This window comes from Geotrypetes seraphini, chromosome 7 (genome assembly GCF_902459505.1).
Source record: "Geotrypetes seraphini chromosome 7, aGeoSer1.1, whole genome shotgun sequence".
Classification (NCBI taxonomy): Eukaryota; Metazoa; Chordata; class Amphibia; order Gymnophiona; family Dermophiidae; genus Geotrypetes; species Geotrypetes seraphini.
This window is the reverse complement of record NC_047090.1, coordinates 118,344,362-118,367,261: the sequence shown is the minus strand read 5'-3', so window position 1 is coordinate 118,367,261 and position 22,900 is coordinate 118,344,362. Positions and strand designations below refer to the sequence as shown.

At 48.7% G+C, this 22,900-nt stretch overlaps 1 protein-coding gene across 1 annotated transcript in view; it reads left to right on the top strand.

Moving 5' to 3' along the window:
* The window catches only part of RTF1 (RTF1 homolog, Paf1/RNA polymerase II complex component), a 194,326-nt gene that overhangs the window by 10,114 nt on the left and 161,312 nt on the right, over window positions 1-22,900 (top strand). The window contains exons 2-3 of the mRNA XM_033951754.1: window positions 4,630-4,740; window positions 20,660-20,810. Of these exons, the coding sequence (XP_033807645.1) occupies window positions 4,630-4,740; window positions 20,660-20,810 (262 nt within the window). The remainder of the gene's footprint in view (window positions 1-4,629; window positions 4,741-20,659; window positions 20,811-22,900) is intronic.

Below are 22,900 nucleotides of genomic sequence, written 5' to 3'. Positions count from 1 at the left end.
CCCATTGCTGTCGGCCCCCAGCACACCCCCTCCCCCCAAAGCAGCCCCAGTCTCTTCCCTCTGGAAGGAGGACTGGGGGGAGCAGTTATCTTCACTGTGTTTCCTAGATGTACGTAGGATACTCCTACATTATCTCCAGCTTACTAACGACTTTCAACATTCAGATCACCTCTTTGTGTTATTCGCAGGCCGCAACAAAGGTATGGCAGCATTCAAGGCTTCCGTTGCTCAATTGTTCAAGGAAACTATTCCTTCCATTTACTTGACCTCAGGTAAGCAGTTGCTGGACAAGCTTCATGCTCATTCCACTAGAGCAATGTCTACTTCTTGGGCGGAGCCCAGAGGTTTTTCTTTGGAGGAGATTTGTCGTGCGGCTACTTGGTCTTCTAGGAATACTTTTTCTAAGCATTACCGGTTGGATGTGGCGGTACATGCGGAGACTGCTTTTGGTGCTTCGGTTATTGCGGCGGCGGCGTTCGCTTCCCACCCAGATTGAGGATTGCTTTGCTACATTCCACTAGGTTCTGGATTCATCTGCTGCTGTTGCTAAGGAAGGAAAAATTATGTTCTTACCTGTTAATTTTCTTTCCTTTAGACGCAACAGATGAATCCAGAGCCCTCCCTTTCTGGCTATTTGATCGCTGTTTATGTTTTGCGAGTTTCAGAAGTTTTGTTATAGTTGGTAGTTGTATTCTCTCTTATTATATTTGCAATTTATTATGGGAAAGAAGTTTTTTACATGTTAACCATATTTCTGGTTCCAGATGCTTGGGCAAGGAGCAATACTGAAGATACAGGGTGCGTGCTAGTGCTGCCTGATTCAGAGAAAAATATTTCGATTTGATTAGATTCACCCTGTTGAATCGATTTTTTTTCGATTCGATTCACTGTTAATGACACAGCTTTTTAAGTTTAAACATTTTATTTAACCAAGGCAATATCATATCAAAAATTCCCAGCTTCCATCCCCAGCCCCCTTGCCGATTCCCAGCTTCCATCCCCAGCCCCCCTGCTGATTCCCAACTTCCATCCCCAGCTCCCAAGACTCACCAGCCCCCTGCCGATTCTCAGCCCCCCTGCCGATTCTCAGCCCCCTTCCGATTCTGAGCCCCCTGCCGATTCTCAGCACCCCCTGCCGATTCTCAGCACCCTCTGCCGATTCTCAACCCCCCCCTCACCGATTCTCAGCCCCCCCCGGCCGATTCTCAGCACTCCCTGCTGATTCTGAGCCCTCCCTGCCGTTTCAGTTACTTACTCAACTGGATGTGGAATCGCGGGGAAGAGAGGAGAAATGTGGAGACAGCCAAAAAATACCCTTTGCTTCCGATTGGTCCGCTGCACGAGGTCTGCTCGCTCCCCCTCGATGCTCCCACGTCCTTTCGTTTCTTCTGATGTAACTTCCGGTTTTGCAAAACCGGAAGTTACATTAGATGGGAACGAGTCCGGCGGCTGGCAGTGAAAAAAGAATGAACTTTAATCGGGATGAATCGGTAAGTCCGTTTTTTTACAAAAACGAACCGATTCGAATCGTGAATCGGACAGCACTAGTGCGTGCCAACCAATAGAATCACCTGTTAATCAGTTCTCTATCTCCACCTGCTGGTAGATGTGTGAAGCGAACAAAGTCCATTTCTTGGTCCCGAAATCGTCCTGCACACACACTGTCATCTGTTCAGACATCTGGATGCATTCCCCTTAGAAAGGAAGGATACGCAGACAATGTCCTAAAGAGATTGCCTAATCTTTTATTAGTTTACATCCAGCTTTATACCTTTTTTTGGTACAAGGGTCAGTAGTAACCAACACAGGAAAAGGGGGTTGGACAAGAGAGGGGAGTGGGTGGACGAGCAGGATATGTGCTTCATTGTTTAAATCTTAAGGTGTTAAAGCTTCCCTTATCTCTCTCAACCGGTACATAGCAGTGGGGGGTCGAACCTCCATTGTCTTCATTAACAAGATTAAATGGCCTTTTCCCAGAACATTAAGAGAACAAACACACACACTGTCTGTGTTTGAGCATCTCCAGCACAGACAAGACTTATCCTTTCAAATGTGTCCTTTCAATGTGTACTATGCCACTAGTCTCTGGATTCATCTGCTGCGTCTAAAGGAAAGAAAATTAACAGGTAAGAACATAATTTTTCTATCATGTCTCCCCTGTCTCCTCTTTTCAAGGGAGAAGAGACCCAGTTTCTCTAGTCTCTCACTGTATGGCAACTTCTCCATTCCCTTTACCATTTTAGTCGCTCTTCTCTGGATCCTTTCGAGTAGTACCGTGTCCTTCTTCATGTAAGGCGACCAGTGATGGACGCAGTATTCCAGGTGAGGACTTACCATGGCCCAGTACAGCGGCATGATAACCCTCTCAGATCTATTCGTGATCCCTTTCTTAATCATTCCTAGCATTCTGTTCACCTTTTTCGCCTCCACCGCACATTGCATAGACAGCGTCATCGACTTGTCAACCAGTACTCCTAAGTCTCTTTCTTGGGGGGTCTCTCCAAGTACCGTCCCGGACATCTTGTATTCATGTATAATATTTTTGTTACCAACATTCATCACCTTATACTTATCCATGTTGAACCTCATTTGCAATGTCGCAGTCCATTTCTCGAACGTGTTTGTCATGTTGCAGTGAAACTTTAAGAAAAGAAAGTGCTAAAATTCAAATTTTTCTAGATGTTGCTAAACCTAATCAAATGCCCAGGAAAGCTTTTTGGAAATATAGAAACATAAAGGCTAAATGGCCCATCTAGTCCGCTCATCCACAGTATCCACAATCGCCTCCTCTCTCTAAGAAATCCCATGTGCCTGTCATATGCTTTCTTAAACTCGGATCGTTTTTGTCTCCACCACCTCTTTCAGGAGACTGTTCCACGCATCTTTTTGTAAAAAAAAGTATTTCCTTAGATTACTCCTGAGCCTATCACCTCTTAACTTGATGTGTTTGTGTTGGGTGGTCCTTTTTAGAACTATGTAAGTGCTAATTTTTTTTCTGGATATACCGGTAGTTTTTGTTCTTACAGATCTTGCACATCTGTTGAAATTTGTTCTTGATCATAAAAGATGATTAGATCTAACCTTGGAACAGATTAATTTTGGGGTATTTGATCTGCAAGTGACATTTGATTCCACTTTGGTTGCTTTTGTTTCTCTTTTATGTTGCAAGTATCTCCCTGTGATGTGGGTTGTTGGTGTACTTTTATTTTGCAATGTTTCGTTTCAAAATTTAAATTTGAAAAATGTATAGTCCATTATCAAATGATTTTTTGGATAAAGGATCTTGTACCTGGACTACAGAAAGGTGGAATATCAAATCCATACCCTTAATCTACCTACCACCCATGTTGGGTCTTTATGAAGTTATATTTGAATATGTTTGGTAAATTTCTTATGAATATGTCTTGTATATCCTCTACCAAGGTTCTCACCCATTTTAACAGACAATTAAACTATCTGGAACCCCCTATTTGTATGTCCTGAAACATCATATAAGATTGTTAACTCCTAGTCATGATCCCTCATGCAAGCTTATAAACCCCCACTCCCATTATTAGATTGTAATTCCTAGATATGAGCAGTCTCTTCTTAACCTGTAAATTGCATTGAATCCCTCCTTGGAAATATTAGCGATACCAATGTAATAAAAAGTACCAATGTAATACCAATGAAATGTAAGTAATCCATTTTCTTGTGCCACTGTTAACTTTCCTATTAGTTTGAAAGTTAAAATATTAGATGATAAAATCTTAATAATTCTAAGAATTAAGTAGTTTGTGAGAATTAAGTTGTTTTTGTGAGAAGAGAGCTGGCTGTTCAATCTCAATGTCGGAGGAAATACTGATGCTTTAAACTAGTGGTTCCCAACTCTGTCCTGGAGGACCACCAACCAGGGCTGTGGAGTTGGGAGATAAATCCTTTGACTCTGACTCCTTAGTTTCTGGTACCTCTGACTCCAGGTACCCCAAATTATCTCCGACTCCTCGATTCCGACTCCAAATCCCTGCCACCAACCAGTCAGGTTTTATGATAGCCCTAAAGAATATGCATGGGGCAGATCTGCATGCCTGTCGCCTCCATTATATGCAAATCTCTCTCATCCATATTCATTAGGTCTATCCTGAAAACCTGACTGGCTTGTGGTCTTCCAGGACAGGGTTGGGAACCACTGCTTTAAATTGCACCAAGTACCTTTTAGTTAATTGTGTCTTAGAAACACTTTGATCTGCTTTTTAATCAACAAATTATATTAATTTGGAAATACTTTCAGTCAAAGAGGAAATTGATTTTTAGGTGGTAGTCTGCATATGAAACTTCAGAATGTACCGTTTTAAAAATATTGTTCAGCATGCATAGGGACTAGGTAGCATAGTTAGACTGATTATTTGTTTTTCCTCGCATCCCCATTCTTATTCTCATCTTGTTAAAACTTGGTGACAATACAGTGACTTCCCTCTTTCTGGTGGTCAGTTTAGTGCCATGAGGCCATAAAGGAGTGTGTGCCTCTGTGTACCCTGCCCTATGAAAATCCTTGCTTCAGTGCTGTCATACAGTGTAAGATACCTAGTTACTTTAGCATTTTGGATAATTCAGTAAAAGCCCCATTCTCAATTTTCTTCTCTCCACCAGGAGCTTTTGTCATTAGCTAAGCGTAAGCGCAGTGACTCTGAGGAGAAAGAACAGCCCGTTACCAAGCCTTCAGCGTCCTCAGATTCTGAGACATCAGACAGCGGTGATGAAGTGGGTATCAAGTACTATAACTAATTTTAATGTTCATTGACCTTTTGTATGAATTTTTGCAGTTAGGGTAATTCCATGCCAGGTGGTCTCCACTGGACCTCCTTCAAATTGAATAAAATTTTGTGTGAATGTTCCCTGTAGCCTCAAATGAAACAATGTAAACATTTTCAGCTGGATTTCTTTTTTCTTTTTTTTTTTTTACTCATTAAATCTATTGATTTTCAATTTAAATTTCAAGTATTACACTTGTACAGAAAGCAATAATAGAAGACACATTAGATACAATGTAATTATAACTCATAAAGTTAACAAAATTTTAACTATTTATGCTCAAGTCCTCAGCTTGGGATCCAAGACTCAAAAACAGCGAAGCATGAAAGAAAATACTAAAAGTTTAACAAGATATTGAAAGCTGTAGCTCTGAAATGAGGTCATCTAATAACAAATTATAGGGCTCAAAGATTTCTTCCATCCAGACCAGACATTGTCACAAAGGTTGTCAATTTAGATGGTTCAAAGAACACATATTTAACATTATCCCAGGACAAGCAGGCATGATATTCTCACATGTGGGTGACGTCATCTACGGAGCCCCAGCGCGGACAGCTTTTCAAGCAAACTTGATTGAAGTTTCAAGTTTGCTACACTGCACCACGCATGTGCATGCCTTCTTGCCCACTAGAGGGCGCATCCCCACCTCGTGGTCCTCAGTTCAGTTTTTTCCGCGGAGCCAGAAGCCCTGTGGAAATTGTGCTCTTCGATTTAGCCTTCTGACACCGTGGCTATGCTTTATTTCACGGTCGCTGTGCTTGATTTGCTTTTCTTTCTTTCTTTTCTTTTCGTTTTCGCAAAAAAAAAAAAAAGTCTTTTGATTCGGCTCCGGGGGCTCCCAGTAGCCGCGGCCGCGGGACCTCGTTCGTTCCCGGCCGAGTTTTGTGTCCATGTCCCGTCCCTTGACGGGCTTTAAAAAGTGCACCCGGTGCAATCGGTTACTCTCGATTACCGATCCTCACCGGTGGTGCTTGGTGTGTTTGGGTCCTGAGCATCCTACCGACTCCTGTGATAGGTGCTCAACTTTTCAGTCTAGAGCTCTCCGCCGACGCCGTACCCGGATGGCGGAGCTCTTCTCTGCGGACCCCGCAGCGGGGAAGGCCTCGACGTCGGCCTCGGCTTCGGCCCCGGCCTCAACCTCGGCCTCCGGTCCCCCGGCCTCGCCTCGACCCTCGACTTCCTCCAAGCCTGCTGCCTCGACCAAGCCTGCTTCGGGTAAGTCCCCTCTTCCTTCCTCGACTCCAGGGTCAGCGAAGAAGCCATCCTCGGGCTCCTCGACTGCGGGTGGGCCGTCCTCTGCCCCGCCCCGAGTTGCAAAGCCCAGTGCCCCGAGGGAATACTCGAAACCGAGGTCGCCCTCCAGGAAGCACTCCTCGGCCCCGGACCTGCCTGCCATGATGGAGGTTCCGGTCTTCCAGGACTTGCTCCGAGCGCTGATTGCCTCGGAGCTGTCCGGGGCCCTCGCGCACCTGCAGCAGGCTTTGGCCTCGACTGCTCCGGCCTCGACTGCCCCGGCGTCGGCGGCCTCGGTCTCGGTGCCTTCGGCTTCGGCCCCCGAGGGTCGGCCGTCCCCGACCCCGACCTTGCCCTCGACCTCGGCCTCGGTTGACCAGCCTGTGAGGAGTGTCAGGCCTCGGGACAAGGTGCGTCGGGTTCGGAGGATCTCTTCCACCTCTTCCTCGAGGTCCTCCCGGGGCTCTTCACCCTCGGGTCGGCCTCGGACGAGGTGTCGACCGAGGAAACCTAAGCGCCCTCGCGCTTCCCCTCGGAGACGCGGCCGCTCCTCGCCGACCGGGGGTGAGACGTTGCGTGTCTCGGAGCTCCGCCTCGACAATCCGAGGCTCTTCCGCACCCCTGGGGGAAGGGGTTTGAGAGACTCCTCGCCGAGGCGCAGGGGAAGAACCTCGATTCCTCATACCCTGGGGATTTCCCCCAAGGGTTCCTCGGGGCATAGGCGGTCCCCGACCCCTTCGAGGTCCCTCGGCACGGCCTCCTGGGGATCGGGGTCTGGTAGAGAGCCTCGGTATTCCCGCGAGGCCTCCCCCTCTTTCTTGGCGGCTCGGACCTCGCGTTCTCCTTCCCCGCCTGCGAGGCCCTCTTCCTTTACAAAATTTGTACAGGATATGGTGCGGGCCTTGGACCTGGACTTGCTTGCTGGGTCTCAGTACACGAAGGAGTTTTTGGAGGAACAAGACCTGCCCACTCCCCAGAGAGAAACTCCTCGTCTGCCTCTCAATAAGGTTCTCCACCAGACCTTCCTGAGAAATTTAGACTCCCCTCTTACAGTCACAGCGGTGCCTTCCAAGATGGAGTCCAAATACCGGACCATACCGTGGAAGGGCTTCGATAAGGCTCAACTGTCTCACCAGTCGTTGCTGGTGGAGTCGGCGCTGAAAAAGTCGCAGCCTGCTAAGGTTTCGGCGGCGATCCCGGACGGGAGGGGCGGACCCTGGACAAGTTTGGTCGTCGCCTCTATTCTAACTCATTGATGGCGACCAGGGTCCTTAATTATGCCTTTACATTTTCCTCTTATCTTCGAGGCATGGTCAAAGACTTGCCCCGTTATCAAGGGGTTATGCCGGATTCCCACAAGGAGGGTTTTGCCACGTTCATGTCTAACTTATCTCAGCTGCGTCTATACCTGTTTCACGCTGTCTACGACGCATTTGAACTGGCCTCCAGGGTATCCGCCTTTGCCGTGGCGATGCGCCGACTGGCTTGGCTACGTACCCTGGACATGGACCCGAACTTGCAGGAACGTCTGGCCAATCTACCCTGTGTTGGCTCTGAATTATTTGATGAGTCCCTGGAGGCGGCGACCAAACGTCTGTCGGAACAGGAGCGCTCTCTTGCCTCCTTGGTCCATCCTAAACCTCGGGCCCCGCCGCAGAAGCCCTTTCGGCCTCCCCCGCGGCGATACCCCCAGAAGTCAACGCCGGCCTTCTCTAGGCCTCCGCCCCGCCGCCCACCGCAGCAGGGTAGGGGAGGCCAACAAAAACCACAGGCGCAGGGGACGCCCAAGCCGGCGCCGTCCTTTTGACGGGATGTGCGGATGGGGGCGGGCCCCCTCCGTGCTCTCGCCGAACCCCCTTCCTATAGGGGGTCGACTCCGAGCCTTTTTGGCGGCCTGGACCGGGATCACATCAGATGCTTGGGTGTTCCGGGTTATCTCTGAGGGCTACTCGCTCAATTTCTTAACTACGCCGCCGGAACGTCCGCCGGCTGCTTACCCATTCAGCCAAAACCAACTTCCCCTTCTCGCGGAAGCGAGGGCCTTGTTGAGCCTTCAGGCGGTGGAACCTGTACCCCCCGACCAGCGGGGGCGGGGGTTTTACTCCCGTTACTTTTTGGTCCCAAAGAAGACAGGGGACTTACGCCCCATTTTGGACCTCCGGAAGCTCAACAAGTTCCTAGTCCGGGAGAAGTTCCTTATGTTGTCGCTTCCGGTGTTGTATCCTCTTTTGGAGGAAGGGGATTGGATGTGCTCCCTAGACTTAAAGGAAGCATATACTCATGTTCCGGTGCATCCCGCCTTCCGAAAATTCTTACGGTTTCAAGTGGGGGAGTTGCACCTTCAATACCGGGTCCTCCCCTTCGGACTGGCTTCGTCCCCTCGAGTCTTCACGAAGTGTATGGTGGTGGTCGCTGCAGCTCTGAGATCTCGGGGGCTACAGGTCTTTCCCTACCTGGACGATTGGCTGATCAAAGCGTCGACCAGGGAGGGGGTTATCTCAGCGACCCAACAGACTTATCATCTTCCTTCAACGTCTGGGGTTTGAAGTGAACTTTCCCAAGTCTCAATTGGGCCCGACTCAATCCCTTCAGTTTATTGGAGCCATGCTGGACACGGTTCGCCTTCGTTCGTTCCTCCCCTCTCCTCGGTTGGAGGCCCTACTTCGATTGAGTCGTCAAGTCTCGCTGATGCCTGTAGTATCGGCTCAGCGCATGATGGTTCTTCTGGGCCACATGGCATCGACGGTCCACGTTACTCCGTTCGCCCGCTTGCATTTGAGGCTTCCTCAGTGGACCCTGGCCTCGCAGTGGCGTCAGGATCGCGACCCAGTATCTCGTCCAATAACGGTGACTCCTTCTTTGAGACGCTCGCTCCGTTGGTGGACCAACTCTTCCAATCTTTCCGGGGGTTTGCTCTTTCTCGTTCCGCCGCATCGCAAGGTCCTGACCACGGACTCCTCGGAGTACGCGTGGGGGGCTCACCTCGACGGTCTGCGGACTCAGGGTCTATGGTCGGCAGAGGACCGTCTTTGTCACATCAATGTGTTGGAGCTTCGGGCCATTTTTCTGGCGGCTCGAGCGTTCTGCCACTTGCTACACGATCAGGTAGTCCTCGTGCGGACGGACAACCAGGTGGCAATGTATTATGTAAACAAACAGGGCGGAACGGGCTCTTGGTCTCTGTGCCGGGAAGCCCTGCGCCTTTGGGAATGGGCGGTCTCCCAGAACATATTCCTGCGTGCGGTTTACATTCAGGGAGAGAGGAACTGTCTGGCCGACAAACTCAGTCGTCTTCTCCAGTCGCACAAGTGGTCGCTGAACTCCCGGGTTCTACGCGAGGTCTTCGAACGCTGGGGGACTCCTCAGGTGGATCTGTTTGCCTCCCCGGAGACTCGCAAACTGCCCTTCTATTGTTCTCGGATGTACTCCCGGGACCGTCTCGAGGCCGATGCCTTCCTTCTCGACTGGGGGGGGGGAGGTTCCTTTATGCGTTCCCTCCTTTTCCTCTGATCTTGAGAACGTTGGTACATCTCAAGTCGACCAGAGCCACTATGATTCTCATTGCGCCTCGTTGGCCCAGACAGCACTGGTTCTCCCTGCTCCTTCAACTCAGTGTCAGGAAACCTCTGCTTCTGCCTGTTTTTCCCTCTCTGCTGTCTCAGAGTCGGGGTTCGCTGTTACATCCCAATCTTCAGTCTTTACATCTGACCGCTTGGTTCCTTTCCCCTTGACTTCACAGGTTTCTCAGTCGGTGAGGGAGATTTTGGAAGCCTCGCGCAAGGTCTCGACTAGGCTTTGTTATTCCCAGAAGTGGACCAGATTTTCATCCTGGTGCTCCTCGAACCGTCTGGACCCGAGTTCGGTTCCGGTGTCTTCGGTGCTGGAATATTTGTTGCATCTGTCTGAGTCTGGGCTGAAGACGACTTCCATTCGGGTGCATCTCAGTGCCATTGCGGCGTTCATCGGCATATCGAGGGTCGGTCGCTTTCTCTTCATCCTCTGGTAACTCGTTTCATGAGGGGTCTCGTGAATGTTCATCCTCTTCTGAAACCTCCTCCTGTAGTTTGGGATCTTAATGTGGTATTAGCTCAACTGATGAAGCCTCCTTTTGAGCCTATCGACAAATCTCTTCTTAAGTTTCTCACTTGGAAGGTGGTCTTTTTGCTTGCGCTCACATCCGCTCGTCGGATTAGTGAGCTGCAGGCTTTGGTTGCGGATCCACCTTTTACTGTGTTTCATCATGACAAGGTGGTTCTTCGCACCCATCCTAAATTTTTACCTAAGGTTGTGTCTGATTTCCACCTCAATCAGTCCATTGTTCTTCCAGTGTTCTTCCCGAAGCCCCACTCTCATCCTGGTGAGGCGGCGCTTCACACGCTTGACTGTAAGAGGGTGTTGGCCTTTTATCTCCAACGTAATAAGTCTCATCGGAAGGTTCCTCAATTGTTTTTGTCCTTTGATCCTAATCGGTTGGGACATCCTGTTTCCAAGCGCACCTTGTCCAACTGGCTGGCTGCTTGTATTTCTTTTTGCTGCGCTCAGGCTGGTCTCACGCTCCATGGTCAAGTCACGGGGCATAAGGTCCGGGCTATGGCAGCTTCTATTGCTTTCCTCCGGTCTACTCCTGTGGAGGACATATGTAAAGCTGCAACTTGGTCTTCGGTTCATACGTTCACCTCCCACTACTGTCTGGATACTTTGTCCAGAAGCGACGGCCGGTTTGGCCAGTCGGTGTTACGTAACCTGTTTTCCTAAATTGCCATCCTCCCACCTGCCCTTTTTTGGTTAGCTTGGAGGTCACCCACATGTGAGAATATCATGCCTGCTTGTCCTGGGATAAAGCACAGTTACTTACCGTAACAGGTGTTATCCAGGGACAGCAGGCATATATTCTCACAACCCGCCCTCCTCCCCGGGGATGGCTTCTTTGCTGGTTATGGAACTGAGGACCACGAGGTAGGGATGCGCCCTCTAGTGGGCAAGAAGGCATGCACATGCGTGGTGCAGTGTAGCAAACTTGAAACTTCAATCAAGTTTGCTTGATTGCGCTGGGGCTCCGTAGATGACGTCACCCACATGTGAGAATATATGCCTGCTGTCCCTGGATAACACCTGTTACGGTACGTAACTGTGCTGTATGGTAACACACAATACATTTACATGGATGTCTCAAGTAAAAAGTTGCCCCAAAGAAATAACCCCAGGTTTCAAAAGAAGAAATTCACGGCGACGTTTTTGCATCTCCCGTGCTAAGTCTGGAAACATTTGTATTTTATGACCAAGAAAAATTTTTTGTCTATTTTTAAAGTAAAGCTTTAACAACCATGTTTTATCAATTGGTAGAGTTAAAGTAATAATCATAGTGGCTGATGATGCTAAGTCCTCAGATGTCTCTAAAATTTCTGAAATATTTAAGGGTTCTTGATCTGAGGGTGTTTCTTTTTGTTGTTGGTTTTGTCCTTTATCAGGCAAGTAATAAACCCGTGAGAATGGCAGTAACAATTCTTCAGATATCTCCAAAATTTCCACTAGATATCTCTTAATCATATCTCTAGGTGTTACCAAATCAAGCTTAGGAAAATTAATTAACCTTAAATTATTACTATGTGAGTTATTCTCAAGCATTTCAATTTTCCTCTTTAAATTAATGTTATCTTTAACTAAAGTCTCTTGCAAATGTTTTGATGTTGTAATTTCCTTTACAATTTTCTGTATGGATGAATTAGAAGTATTTATATCTTTTCTAATATCATTTAATTCTTTGATATGTTCCTTGATTTTTCTTTCAATTTGTTGAAAAGTAGGAGTAATGGTCTTAACAAAGTCAGCCATTAGGTCCCATAAAGAATCTAGAGTCACTTCAGCAGGCTTATTGAGTACAATTGGAACTTGTGTGAGTATATAGTGCTCACCGTTCTGAAGATTTTCTTTGGGGCATGTCTTCTGGGTTTCCCCCTCCTGCAAAGGTAGATCTGCCCCAGATAACTCCACTGGGGCCCTTATGAAACTAGCCCCAACCTCCAAGCTCTCCTCCGGATCCTTGCTTGCCTCTGGAGAAGAGAATAACTCAGATTCTGGGGTTTCCCCACCCCTGGGGGAGCTGGTGATCTGAGGCTGCGGGGGCGGTGCCCTGACAATGGGGCTTAGAGTAGTATCGGGCCCAAGAGTGTCCACCGTGGGTTCACCTCCCTGTATCCTCAGCGGGCCACCATCCGATGATGCCATGATCTCCTGCATGCGCTTTAGGAGCTCCTGAATGTTGCCGAGACTCGGAGCTCCAGAGCGCCGCGAGGCAGAAGCAACGCTCTGGTCCCTTCTCTTAGGCATCGCAGTAAGTACAATTACCACTAAGAGTATTTCATTAAAAAAAAAAGTCAGTGTCCTCAGACGAACAGCTCAGCGCATTCTGCTTTCAGTGGCCATCTTGGATCTTCAGCTGGATTTCTATTGGTTTGAGACCTAGAGACTGTAGAATATAGGTCATTATCACAGGACAAGCAGGCAGCATATTCTCTACATATGGGTGACGTCATCCACGGAGCCCCGTCGCGGACAGCTTTTCAAGCAAACTTGATTGAAGATCTTAAAGTTTGCTAGTGCTGCACCGCTCATGTGTGTGCCTTCCCATTCAGCTAGAGGGCGCGTCTCCTCAACGTGGTCCTCAGTTCTTAGTTTTCGGCGGAACCAGAAAGCCCTGTCTCTCTTCTCTGCGATCCTAAGTGCCTTTCTTGCATCGCGGCTTCTTTTCTTGTTTTCTAGTCGAAAGTCGCTGTGCTCTGCTTCTTTTTTTCTCTACAAAAAAAAAGTTATTTTTTGGTTTTTCTTCGTCATTCAGCGACCAGGGGATCCCGTTTTTTTCTTGGCCGGCGGTCTTGCATGGCCGCAGCCTTTCTTTTTAACATATGTCCCGGCCTCTTACTGGGTTCAAAAAGTGCACACAGTGCGGTCGAGTAATTTCCATCACAGATCCGCACCGTTGGTGTATCCTTTGCCTAGGTTTTGATCACCCTACGGACTCTTGTCTTCGTTGTGCCACCCTTCTACCTCGGGCTCTTCGTCGGCGTCGGGCCAAGATTATGGACCTCTTCGCCGTGGAAGCTGACCACACCTCGACCCCGGTCTCGGCCTATACCTCGGTCTCGGCCTCGAAGACCTTGGTCCCGATCAAGTCTCCCTTGACTTCGAAGGCCTCGGCGGCTCCGGCTTCGAAGACCTCAGCCTTGGGTAAGTCTCCTCTTCCTCCTTCAGGTTCAGCTCAGCTACCGAAGAAGCCTTCCTCGGAGTCTCTGGCCACCCAGGCCGGCCTCGACGAGACCTCTTCCCAAGTGTGCCTCCACATTAAGGGAATGCTCTACATAGAGGTCACCCTTGTTGGAGTGCACGGCTGCACCAGTATGTCCAAATCCTTTGGTCTCGGTGCCGATGTTCGAGGATATGCTTAAGGCTATCTTAGCTCAGCTTGCCTCGACCTCGCTCGTTGCGGACCAGCCTGAGCGTCGCTCTGAGGGCTTGCGAGGCAAGGTGACTCGGTCTCAACGCTTGTCCTCAAGTGACTCCTCGCCTGTTCCCTCGAGGCGATCTTCTCCCGCTGCCCGGCCTCGTTCGAAGCGCCAATCAAGACAAACTTCTTCTCGAGGTGGAAGTCTGCCAAGCGGCCCAGGGATTCTTCTCCGAAGCGGGGTAGGTCACCAGGCCCTCACACTACGGGTTCCATCAAGCCATCAGACCTCGTATTGTCTGACCCTTGTCTGCTCAGCTCTCCTGTGCTGTCTCGGTCCCCGGACCGAGGAGCCCCGAGGTCGAACACTCCCGCCTCCCTCCCTCGTTGACAGGCCTCTTCTTCCCGGGGCTCACCGAGGCGGGCTCCACAGTCCTCAGTTCCTTGGACCCCCAGGTCCTCGCCGTCCAGGCTCTCTAAGCACAAGCCATCCTCGACTCCCCCTCGTTCTTTCAGCGGGGCCTCCTCGACATCCATGCCTTTTGCGAGCAGGCCGTCCTCTTTCACCAGGTTCCTGGTGGACATGGGCAAAGCGCTGCAATTGGACCTCAGTCTGATTCCAGTTACACCTGGGAATATTTGGAGGAGATGGAGCTTCCTATCCACCGAAGGAATCCCTTCGCCTCCCTTTGAATTCGATTTTGCAGCAGACTTTCTTCCGGAATTTGGAGACTCCTTACGCTATCCCGGCCATTCCGTCCAAAATGAAATCCAGGTACCGGACGGTCCCCTGTAAGGGGTTTGAGAAGGCTCAACTCTCCCACCAGTCCCTGGTGGTGGAGCCTCCCCTGAAGAAGTCTAATCCTTCCAAGGTCTACGCGGCTGTCCCGCCGGGCCGCGAAGGCCAGACTATGGATAAGTTTGGCAGACGCCTGTACCAAAATTTGATGATGGCGAACAGGATTCTGAATTATAATTTTTCTTTCACATCCTATCTCAAGAAGTGCATCAAATCCATGCTCTCCTTTCAGGATGATTTGCCGGTCCATCGCCGGATGGAATTTTGCCGACTCCTGGATACGCTGTCGCAGATTCGACTGTATATGTTTCAGGCAACATATGATGCCTTTGAACTCTCCTAGCGGGTGTCCGCCTTTGCGGTAGCCTTGCGCCGCCTGGCTTGGCTCCGCATACTAGATATGGACCCAAATCGTTACCCAGGCACAGGAGATTCTCCAGCCTGGGCATACTAGATATGGACCCAAATCTTTGCCCAGGCTGGAGAATCTCCTGTGCCTGGGCAACAAGCTCGTTAATGACTCCATCGAGGCAGCCACCAAACACCTCTCCAAGCATGAGTGCTCCTTTGCCTCCTTAGTCCGACCCAAGGTGAAGCCCGCTCCTCCTAAGTCATACAAGTTGCCTCCCCAGCGCTATCCCCAGAAGTCGACACCGGCTTTTTCCAGGCCGCCTCCTCGACATCAGCAGCAGCAGAGGGTCCCTCAGAAGCCTCATACCCCTGCGATGGCTAAGCCTGCGCCGTCCTTTTGACTGTCTGGGTTGGAGAGGGCCGGCCCCCACCGTCCTCGAGCCTTCTCCTCTGCCTATAGGGGGCCACCTCAGTGCTTTTTATCACCAATGGGAACTGATAACTACGGACAATTGGGTCCTCTCCATCATCAGAGAGGGGTATTCCCTGCACTTCCGAACGCTGCCTCCGGACCTACCCCCAAGAGAGTGTCCTTCGAACTGAGCGCAACTCCCCCTTCTTCTCCAGGAGGCTCATGCCCTCCTTCGCCTACGGGCGGTGGAGGAGGTCCCTTTGTGTCAGCAGGGCACCGGATTCTACTCCCAGTACTTTCTGGTACCCAAAAAGACCGGGGAGCTGTGCCCTATCTTGGACCTCCGAGCGCTGAACAAGTTCCTGGTCAAAGAGAAGTTACGTATGCTCTCTCTTCTCACGTTGTATCCCCTGCTGGACGAGTGGGACTGGTTATGCTCACTGGACCTGAAGAAGGCCTACACTCACATCCCGATCCACCTAGCCTCTCGCAGGTTCCTTCACTTTCAGTTGGGAGACCTTCACCTGCATTATCGGGTCCTCCTGTTCGGGCTCGCTTCGTCCCCACGAGTCTTTACCAAGTGCCTCGTGGTGGTGGCAGCGGCCCTGCGGTCGCAGGGTCTTCAAGTGTTCCCATACCTCGACAACTGGCTTATCAAAGCACCGTCACGGCAGGAGGTTATTGCAGCGACCCTACGGACTATTATGTTCCTTCAGCGTCTGGGCTTCGAGGTCAACTTTCCCAAATCCCAGTTGTGCCCCTCAGTCTCTGCAGTTCATTGGGGCGGTGCTGGACACGGTTCGCCTCCGCTCGTTTCTGCCTCAACCTCAACAGGCCGCCCTCATCCACCTGTGCCGGCAGGTCTCCCTTCAGTCCATGGCCTCCGCCAAGCAGATGATGATCCTATTGGAACACATGGCCTCCACCGTTCATGTGACTCCTTTTGCCAGACTTCACCTCCAAGTACCTCAGTGAACCCTGGCGTCCCAGTGGAGGCAGGACCGGGATCCCGCCTCTCAGCACATTGCGGTGACTCCCTCCTTGAAGCGTTCACTCTGCTGGTGGACGCTCTCTTCCAATCTTTCCAGAGGTTTTCTCTTTCTTGCGCCCCCGCCACAGAAGATCCTAACACCGGACTCCTCCGCGTATGCATGGGGGGCTCATCTCGATGGCCTCCGGACTCAGGGTCTTTGGTCAAGCGCCGATCGTCACTGCCACATCAACCTGCTGGAGCTTCGGGCCATTTACAATGCTTTGGTGGCTTTTCAGCATTTGCTTCAGGTCCCCACTCAGCGACTTCAGTTCATTGGAGCGATCCTGGACACTGTTCTCATGAGGGCGTTTCTTCCATCCAACCGCCTTCAGACTCTTCTTCATCTCTGTCAGCAGGTGCTTCCACAGCTTTCCATCTCTGCCAAGCAAATGATGACCCTCTTGGGTCACATGTCCTCAACAATTCATGTCACCCCCTTCACACGTCTTCACCTGCGCACTCCTCAGTGGACCCTAGCTACCCAATGGTCCCAGGCGACGGATCCTTGTTCGTGACACATATCTGTGACATCGTCTCTTCGTCAGTCTCTGCAATGGTGGTTGAAATCTTACAATCTCTCCAGAGGCCTTCTGTTCCATCTGCCTCCTCCTCATCTAGTCATCACCACAGACGCTTCCCCTTATGCCTGGAGAGCTCACTTGAATGATTTCCAAATTCAAGGCCTTTGGACGGCCCAGGAAAAGAAACATCACATCAATTTCCTGGAACTCAGAGCGATGTTTTATGCCCTCAAGGCTTTTCAGCATCTCCTCTTTCCTCAAGTTCTACTACTTTGCACAGACAATCAAGTTGCAATATACTACATCAACAAACAGGGTGGAACGGGCTCTCGCCTGTTGTGTCAGGAGGCCCAAATGATTTGGTCTTGGGCGATAGCTCGCCATTTATTCCTGAAAGCTGTCTACATTCAGGGAGAGCAGAATTCTTTAGCAGACAATCTCAGCAGAATTCTCCAACCCCACGAATGAACTCTCGATCCCATGACTCTCCAGTCCATTTTCGCTCAGTGGGGCACTCCTCAGGTGGACCTTTTTGCAGCTCCTCACAATCATCAACTGCCCCGCTTTTGCTCCAGACGTTATTCACCTCACCGTATGGCAGCAGATGCGTTTCTCCTGGATTGGACCAATCTATTCCTTTATGCATTTCCTCCTCTGCCTCTCATGTTGCGGACCTTGTTCAAGCTCCGGAGAGAACATTGCTCCACGGTGGCCCAGGCAACATTGGTTCTCCCTTCTGCTTCAACTCAGTTCCAGGGAACCCATACTTCTTCCACTGTTTCCTTCTCTGCTTACTCAGCATCAGCAGTCCCTCCTGCATCCCAACCTCCAGTCTCTGCACCTGACAGCTTGGTATCTCTTGGGCTGACCTCGGCTCATTCCCTTCTTTCTCAGCCTGTTCGTTCTATTCTTGATGCTTCCAGGAAACCGGCCACTCTTCAATGCTATCAACAGAAGTGGACCCGGTTTTCTTCCTGGCACCTTCTGCATCAGCATGATCCATCTTCACTAGCAGTAGAACTAGTGTTGGATTATCTCCTTTCTTTGTCTAACTCTGGTCTCAAGTCTACTTCTATCAGAGTCCACCTCAGTGCTATTACCGCTTTTCATGAGCCAGTTCACGGAAAACCTCTTGCCGCTCATCCTTTGGTTTCCAGATTCATGCGGGAACTTTTCAATGTGAAACCACCTATCAAGCCCCCTCCTGTGGTCTGGGATCTTAATGTGGTTCTTTCCGCCTTAATGAAGCCTCCTTTTGAACCATTGGCCACAGCTCATTTCAAATTTCTCACTTGGAAAGTGGTCTTCCTTATTGCTCTCACCTCTGCCAGGAGGGTCAGTGAGTTGCATGCACTAGTTGCTGAACCACCTTTCACAGTCTTTCACCATGACAAGGTGGTTCTGCGTACACATCCCAAGTTTCTCCCTAAAGTTGTTTCTGACGTTCATCTTAACCAGTCCATTGTCCTACTTGTATTCTTCCCGAAACCTCATTCTCATCCTGGAGAACAGGCTTTGCATACTTTGGACTGTAAGCGTGCTTTGGCTTACTATTTAGAACGCACTAAGCCTCACCGATCATCTCCCCAACTTTTTCTGTCCTTTGATCCAAATAAGTTGGGACATCCTGTTTCTAAACGATATCCAATTGGCTTGCTGCTTGCATCTCGTTCTGTTATGCTCAGTCCGGACTGCCACTGGAAGGTTCTGTCACGGCCCATAAGGTTAGAGCTATGGCAGCGTCTGTAGCTTTCCTCAGATCAACTCCTATTGAGGAAATCTGCAAGGCTGCTACTTGGTCCTCAGTTCATACTTTCACATCTCATTATTGTCTGGATGCATTCTCCAGACGGGATGGACACTTCGGCCAATCTGTCTTACAAAATTTATTTTTCTAATGGCCAACCTTCCCTCCATCCCTCTTTTTGTTAGCTTGGAGGTCATCCATCAGTTAAGAATATGCTGCCTGCTTGTCCTGGGATAAAGCACAGTTACTTACCATAACAGGTGTTATCCAGGGACAGCAGGCAAATATTCTCATGTCCCACCCTCCTCCCCAGGTTGGCTTCTTAGCTGGCTTATCCTAACTGGGGACCGCGCGCCTCCGTCAGGCAGGAAGGCACTCGCGCATGCGCAGTGCGGCCTAACTAGAACTTTCTAAGTTCTTAGAGTGCAATCACTCTAAAATTGTCCGTACCGGGGCTCCGTCGGTGCCGTCACCCATCAGTTAAGAATATCTGCCTGCTGTCCCTGGATAACACCTGTTACGGTAAGTAACTGTGCTTTCCGGACCATGGAATAGCTGATGTCAAATTATTTTGAGATCTTTTTAAATCCCTTACCAGATTTAATAAGCTGCTACAATCTTCTTTCTGAAGCCCTCAGACAGCTCTTTTGATCTTACCATGGTGTTCACTCTCACCACAGCAGCCATGAGCACACCAAACTAGATGTCTGAGGTTTAAGTAGGGCAAACCTCTTTCAAAATGCTGAGTAACGATGCTTTATTCATATGCACCTGATGTGATACACCTGTGTGTGATTTAAGCCACTTTTAAGTGGGAGGATATATGGGGGTGTCCTAATTCATTCCTCAGAATACACATTTTTGTGGATATATTTTGTTTCATGAGTAAATCAAGGAAAATTTTTGTTGTTTACCTGCAATTACATCACTTTCTTTTCCAGAGATAAATAAAAAAAAGATTTGACATCAATAATGCGAATATTTCATGGGGTGTCCTAATTTTTTCCAAAAATACCTCTCTTTTATACTCTTTTCTTTATGTATGTGTTACTTTGTTAGGGGGAAATTGCGATGAAAGTCCTTCTCACCTCGTCTCTGATGTGTTTAATGTATTTGTTAATTATTTAAAAGGGAAAGGAGCCTCAGATCTCCACACGTTGTGAAGTATGTTAACTGAACAACCGCACTAGAAAGGAAAAATACCTCACTGGCTCCACTCCCCCTCCTGCCTAATACAATTCGTTCAATGCTGACTCACACTTCAGTATGTTGTGCTTCTTCAAAACTTTTCATTTCAAAAGCATAAGGGTAATGTAAAGAACTTAGCTTAGGCGGGTTTCAATAAAATTGAACTGAAGGCATATTAATTCCCCTGCTGTCTTTGCCGGTCCATTTTTGTCGACAGAAACTAGCTGGCATTTCGCTGTGTGGCTGCGTCAGGGCAATGGACTTCTATGAAAAAAACAGAAATAGCAGGATTAGAGCAAAAGTAAGGGAAAAGCTATCATTCCCAGTTCTCCAGCTTACCTCGGCGTTATTTATCACGCTCATACAGGCAAAGATGGCCGCTGCTGCGGTCTGCTCTTTTAATTAACGTCTGATGTTACAGCTGTTAGCTCGCTGACAGCTGATCTTATGCTGCTGGCTCACATTCGTTTCGGCACGCTGCCGGCTCACATTTGTTTCGGCCAAGCAGTATTACAAAATATATTTTCTTCTTAATGGCCTACTCTCCCTCCATCCCATTTCAGTAATCTAGGGAGTCCCACATGTAAGAATATGCTACCTGCTTGTCCTATGATAAAACAGAGTTATTTACAGTAACAGGTGTTATCCAGAGACAACAGGCAGATATTCTCATATCCCACCTATCTTCCCTAGTTGGCTTCTTAGCTTGCTTACGGAACTGAGGAGCCGCGAGCTGGCATCAGACAGGAAGGCACTTGCGCATGTGTGGTGCAGGCAGTCACAAAGTTTCTTAAAATTTAAAGTGACAGTTCACTTTTCATGCTGTCCGTACTGGACTCCGTGGATGATGTCACCCATAAGTGAGAATAAAAGCCTGCTGTCTCCGGATGACAGTTGTTAAGGTAAGTAACTGTGCTTTGTTTTAATTCCATTCTTTTAATATTGGCTTCAATAGTATACTATGTTATAAAGGGGAGAAAAGCATGCTAAGCATCCATTCCACTTTAAAGTACCAATATATTGCTGCTACTTTTTTTTAATAATCTTAAAGGACTTTTTTTTTATATTGGCTTTAAGTAGCTGATTCATTGTACTGTCCACCATAGGTCCTCTGTTACCATGTTTATCTCTGATTTGCCTTTGCAGTGGACAGTTGGAGGCTCCAAAAACAAGAAGAAGGTGAAAACTGGAAAGGGAGGAGAGAAGAAAGGAGCCATGAAGAAACAAACGAGCAAAGCCACCTCTTCAGGGAGCTCAGATAAAGACAGCACAGCAGAGAGCTCAGCACCTGAAGAAGGTGAGAAATGAGCAGAGAGCATTCTACAAGAATATCAATAGCTTTCTGTTCATACAGGCAAAATCAGAGGGCCCTTCTACTGAGTTGCGTTAAGAAGCTAACAGGGTTTTCAGTATTTTCAGTATTTCAGTAGCCAAGCCTGTGCTGGTTTTCCTTCACATTTGCTGAAATGCCTTCAGTGTGTCCAGAACGCCACTGTTAGAATTCCTTGCAGTGCATCCAGATTTGATCATGTTAATCCCTTATTTAGCCCATCAGCATTGGCTTCCAATAAATTATTGTATACACTTTAAAATATTGATTTTAACACATAAAGCACTTTATACAGGTATTTCCTGTTATCTATAGTCTTCCATTCTTCAGGAAGAATGTTATGAGTTCTCCATGAGGTTGACTAGTTATTCCCTCTGTATAATTTGCTTTTTTTTTTTTTTTGATCCCTTTACTTTGGAATTCCTTACCCTGGGAATTATGTATTGAACAATCATATTTTAAATTTTGATCAGCATTTGAAGGCTTATTTTTAATAATTGGCTTTTCCTGGTTTTTCTGTCACATAGATGGATATATATATATATATATATAGGACGCAACAGATCTCTCCTTCTCTACCACTTCTCCCTTTGTTGTTACTGTTGTCTCTATTTTATTGTATTAGCATTATAAGTTCTCTCCCTCTCATTGTATTTTATTAATTACTAGTGTTTAAGCCCGTTACATTAACAGGTGCTAGAATAGATGTGTAGACTTTAGCACAATGGGTCGCTGAGGCGTTTCTTTCTTTCTTACTTTATGTTTGTTTTTTTTCTCCCTGCCCCCTTTCTTTCTGTCTCTGTCCCCCTGTGTGTCTCTGTCTCTTCCCTGGCCCCCTGTCTTAATGTCTCTCTCCCTGGCTGGCTGTCAGTCTTTCTTTGTTTCTGTATCTTCTCCCTTCGCGAGTGTGGGGCAGTTGTAGGCGCGCATGCGCACTCCTTCCGGCCACGGACAAACGGAACACGCAGGTAGGAGTGCACATGCGCCGCTTAGGGTTTTATCTAGTCATTAAGCCCGTTACATTAACGGGTGCTAGAATATATGTCTGTCTCCCTCCCTCCCTCCCGCTGACTCTCTCTCTCTCCCTGGCCCTCTTTCTCTGTCTATCTTTCTGTCCCTCTCCCTGCCCCTGTGTCTTTCTGTCTCCCTCCCGCTGTCTGTCTGTCATTTTTTCCCATTTCCCTGTGCAGCAGCATTTCCATCCCACTTCCCTATGCAGCAGCAACAGCATTTTCCTCCTATCCCCCCCTTCCTGTGCAGAAGCAGCAGCAGTATTTCCCTTCCCCTCCAGGTCCCTGTGTAGCAGTAGCAGCATTTTCCACCACTCCCCTTTCCCTTCTCTTACTGCGATCTGGCCTGCTTCGTTTGGCCCCTCCTCCTTCTTATACTAAGCAATGTAGTGGGCAAAAGTACAATAGAAAAAAATTCAATGCCCGACAATATGATGCACGATCTACTCTTACTGGAGACCTGGTCTAAGACATGGCAGCTCAGCTTCAATGCCAAAAAATGCAAAGTTATACACCTGGGTACCCAAAATCCATGCAGGACTTATACCCTTAATGGCGAGATCCTAACAAGAACGGTAGCAGAACGGGACTTAGGGGTGATCATCAGTGAGGACATGAAGGCTGCCAATCAAGTCGAGCAAGCTTCTTCCAAGGCAAGACAAATCATAGGTTGCATACGTAGGGGTTTCGTCAGCTGTAAGCCTGAAGTCATTATGCCTCTGTATAGATCCATGGTGAGACCCCACCTGGAATACTGTGTGCAATTCTGGAGGCCGCATTACCGTAAGGATGTGCTGAGGCTGGAGTCGGTCCAGAGAATGGCCACCCGGATGGTCTCGGGACTGAAGGATCTCCCGTACGAAGAATGGTTAGATAAATTACAGCTATACTCGCTCGAGGAGCGCAGAGAGAGGGGAGACATGATCGAGATGTTCAAGTATCTCACGGGCCGCATCAATGCAGAGGAGGACATCTTCTTTTTCAAGGGTCCCACGGCAACAAGAGGACATCGTGGAAAATCAGAGGCGGGAAACTGCGTGGTGACAC